This window comes from Carlito syrichta, unplaced genomic scaffold (assembly GCF_000164805.1).
Source record: "Carlito syrichta isolate Samal-C Ts95f unplaced genomic scaffold, Tarsius_syrichta-2.0.1 Scaffold305197, whole genome shotgun sequence".
NCBI classification, from domain to species: Eukaryota; Metazoa; Chordata; class Mammalia; order Primates; family Tarsiidae; genus Carlito; species Carlito syrichta.
In genome coordinates, this window is record NW_007249293.1 from 531858 (window position 1) to 535638 (window position 3781).

General features: G+C 43.4%; 1 protein-coding gene across 1 annotated transcript in view; it reads left to right on the plus strand.

Annotated features, from left to right (window-relative positions):
* BCAT1 (branched chain amino acid transaminase 1) overlaps positions 1-3781 on the plus strand; it is an 89343-nt gene that overhangs the window by 7767 nt on the left and 77795 nt on the right. The window contains exon 3 of the mRNA XM_008061299.2: positions 1883-2083. Within this exon, the coding sequence (XP_008059490.1) occupies positions 1883-2083 (201 nt within the window). The remainder of the gene's footprint in view (positions 1-1882; positions 2084-3781) is intronic.

Below are 3781 nucleotides of genomic sequence, written 5' to 3' on the forward strand. Positions count from 1 at the left end.
TTCTGGAATCTCAATTCTATTCCATTGATCTATATGCCTGTTCCTATACCAATACCAAGCTGTTTTGATGATTGTAGCTTTATAGTAAAGTTTGAAGTCTGGTAATGTGATACCACCTGCTTTGTTTTTTTTTGCTGAGGATTGTTCTGGCTATTCTTGGACGTTTGTGTTTCCATATGAATTCCTGCATTGTTTTTTCTAGGTCTGAGAAGAATGTTGCTGGTAATTTGATGGGTATTGCATTGAATTTGTAGATTGCCTTAGGTAAGATGGATATCTTCACAATGTTGATTCTTCCAATCCATGAGCGTGGGATATTTTTCCACTTGTTTGTGTCAACTTTGATTTCTTTGAGCAGTGTTTTGTAGTTTTCCTTGTAAAGGTCTTTCACGTCTCTGGTTAGGAAGATGCCAAGGTATTTCATTTTTTTTGTGTGGCTATTGTGAATGGAATTGTGTTTTTTATTTGGGTTTCTGTTTGTTTATTATTGGTGTAGAGAAATGCGATTGTCTTTTGTACATTTATTTTGTAACCTGAGACTTTGTCAAAGGCCTTTAACAGTGTAAGGAGGTTTTTGACAGATTCTCTTGGGTTTTCAAGGTATACAATCATATCATCTGCAAAGAGAGATAACTTGACTTCCACTTTTCCTATTTGGATACCCCTGTCTTAACAACTTTTTAACAGATTGAACTTGTCCCTGGTTTTCAGCTGGTCAAAGAACTCCTTCCATGTTTTTTTTGTCAGCAGTCTACAACTATTCAAAAGTTAGTGGTGGTATTAAGTGCAATTTGTGTGCTTAATATTTGGTCATTTGTCACAGGCAAACTGGCCATGTGGGAACTGTTTCCGATTACTGTTATTTAACTGTTTTTGAATGAGAGGTTCTTTGTTTACTGTTTTCTCAACACAGAATAGAGGATTTATATCTTAGTGTTCATTCTCTACTTCTGTTTTCAAAGAGGAAAACATGTGCTTCACTTGCTCATTTCCTGTACATTGCACCCAGAGGATTTGGAAGGCTTATGTCAGCACTTCTTTGAGGGGAATTGGAGCATAACCACTGCCAAGTAGAGGTTCAGTTATTTTCTTTTTTTAACCAGGAAAATCTTTGATAAATCATTTTATTTATTTTTTAAGTCGAGGTCTCACTCTGTTGCCCAGGCTGGAGTGCAGCGGCACGATGATGGATCACTGCAGTCTCAACCTCCCGGGTTCAGGTGATCCTCCCTGGGACTACAGGTGTGCACCACTATGCCTGGCTAATATATTTTGTAGAGACTAGGTCTCACTATGTTGCCCAGGCTGGTCTTGAACTCCTGGGCTCAAGGAATCCTCCTGCCTTGGCCTCCCAAAGTGCCAGGATTACAGACGTAAGCCACTGCTCCTGGCCAGAGGTTCAGTTCTTAATGACATAATTGCCAAGCACTGCCGTTTTTATTATGGAAGACACCCCTTTCTTCTTTCCCAGATGGCTAATATGAGTCCCGTGATGAGCGAAGAAGGAATGTGTTCCCCGTTTTGCATCATTTTACCCCAACTGCTCTTTTATCTTTGTTTCCTTACCACTTTTTAACAGGTTGAACTTGTCCCTGGTTTTCAACTTGTCAAAGAGCTTCTTTCATTTTTTTTGGTCAGCATTCTACAGCTATTCAAAAGTTAGTGGTGGTATTAGGTGCTGAAGATTGGTTCTGATATTCTATTAGGCAGTGTACATTGATTGCAGAGATTTTGAACCACTGGCTGAATTCTGAACGCAGGCAAGATTTGTGTTAGTTGCCAGCATTTAAAAGTCAAATGATTGCATTTTTGCCCTCTGTATCATCTAGCCACTGGATGGTCAGATACTTTTCTTTAAATGGTGCTGATTTTTCTTCCCCAGGCTAAAGATCTAATAATCACACCAGCTACCATTTTAAAGGAAAAACCAGACCCAAATAATCTGGTTTTTGGAACTGTGTTCACGGATCATATGCTGGCAGTGGAGTGGTCTTCAGAGTCTGGATGGGAGAAACCTCATATCAAGCCTCTTCAAAACCTGTCGTTGCATCCTGGCTCATCGGCTTTGCACTATGCTGTGGAAGTGAGTACATGGGAGTTCATGATGGTGTCGTGTTTATACTTCATTGTGGGTACACCGCTAAAATAGCTTTGGGGCATGATGGGCTTTATCATATTTACCAGAGGAAGTAGAAAATGTCTTTAGAAATTGTCCTGTAGACAGTTGGGTTGAGGGTAGATCTTAGGAACTACCTTTTCAGATAATCTTGAATTTTCTATGATGTCAATACAAAATTATTTAGAGCAAGTAGAAAGGATAGTTGGTAAGAAAATGAGCCATTGGCGCACCAGTACTGTTGATCTTTTTCTGAGCCAACTCTCTTCTCAGATCTAATAATTGAGAAGGGGTCATTGAGTACAATATTATGATTAGATTGTAATGCTAACTCCGTGTTTTTATAACCAGCAATAATGTGTAGTTATGCATGCTAAGGGACATGTAATTAAATGTCCTCCTTCAGGCGTGAGTTGAAATAATTATAAGCATAAAATGTTTAGAGAATTCTTTCCTTTTCCTTGGCCCTTCGCAGAATACACAGCTAACCAGGTGCACAATATACTTCCCATTCCCTTGATCCCCATTATTCCCTTGAACCTCATTTTATTTTATTTTATTTTATTTATTTATTTTTGCGTTGGAATCTCACTCAGTCGCCCAGACTGGAGTGCAGTGGCTGCTCCCTGCCACTGCAGCCTTGACCTGCTGGGCTCCGGCGATCCTTCCACCTCAGCCTTCCAAGTAGCTGGAACTACAGGCACGCGCTACCACGCCCGGCTAATTTTTTGATTTATTGTGGAGATGAGGTCTCACCAAGTTGCCCAGGCGGGTCTCGAACCCACAGGCTCAGGCAATCCACTCACCTCAGCCTCCCAAACGCGTGGGATTACAGGCTGAGCCACCGAGCCCAGCTGTAAAATGAATTTTTAACAGACGCCCTTAAAGCAGTTTTAAGTGTACAGTGAAACCGAGCAAAAAGCATGGAGCTCCTCTACGCCCCTGGCCCAAGCATGCACAACCTCCCAATACCAACCCCGCCACCAGGGTGGGCTACAGTTCAACGGAGGAGCCTACACTGACGTCACGGGCCCACAGTCGGCACTCATACCCCATGAGCCTGAACGGAGGCATACTGTCACATATTCGCTCCAGGATCATCCACGAGACCGTGGCTGCCCCCCAAATCCTCTGTGCTTCACCTACTCGTCCCTGTATCTTGATCCTACTTAAAAAGTCATACTTTAAAGAGTAACAGGTTATTTTAACAGGACACGTTATTTACCCAAATAAATCATGATCCTGACATGTGGCACTGGTCACATTTCAGGCACTCAGGCTGCTACGATAAAATACCATCAGCGGGGCCTTATAAACAACAGAGATGTGCTGCTCACAGTTCTGGAGGCTGGAAGTCCAAGCTCAGTCGGAATATTGGGTGGCTGCTGAGGACTTTGCTTTCTGGCTCACAGGTGGCCGCCTTCCCACTGTCTTCACAGGGTAGAGGGGGCGAGGGAGCACTGAGGCTCTTGTGTAAGGGCACCAGCTCCATTTAGGGGGCTCCACCCTCATGACCTCCTCCCCTTGCCAAGGCTCCACCTGCCAGGACATGAATCTGTGGGTATACAGCTGACAGCGGTTCCCGTAGTGAGTGGTTCCAGTGTTGGCCCAGCTCCGAGGCCTCGCCTCCTGGTGACAGGGCCACACACACAGTGCTCTTCATGC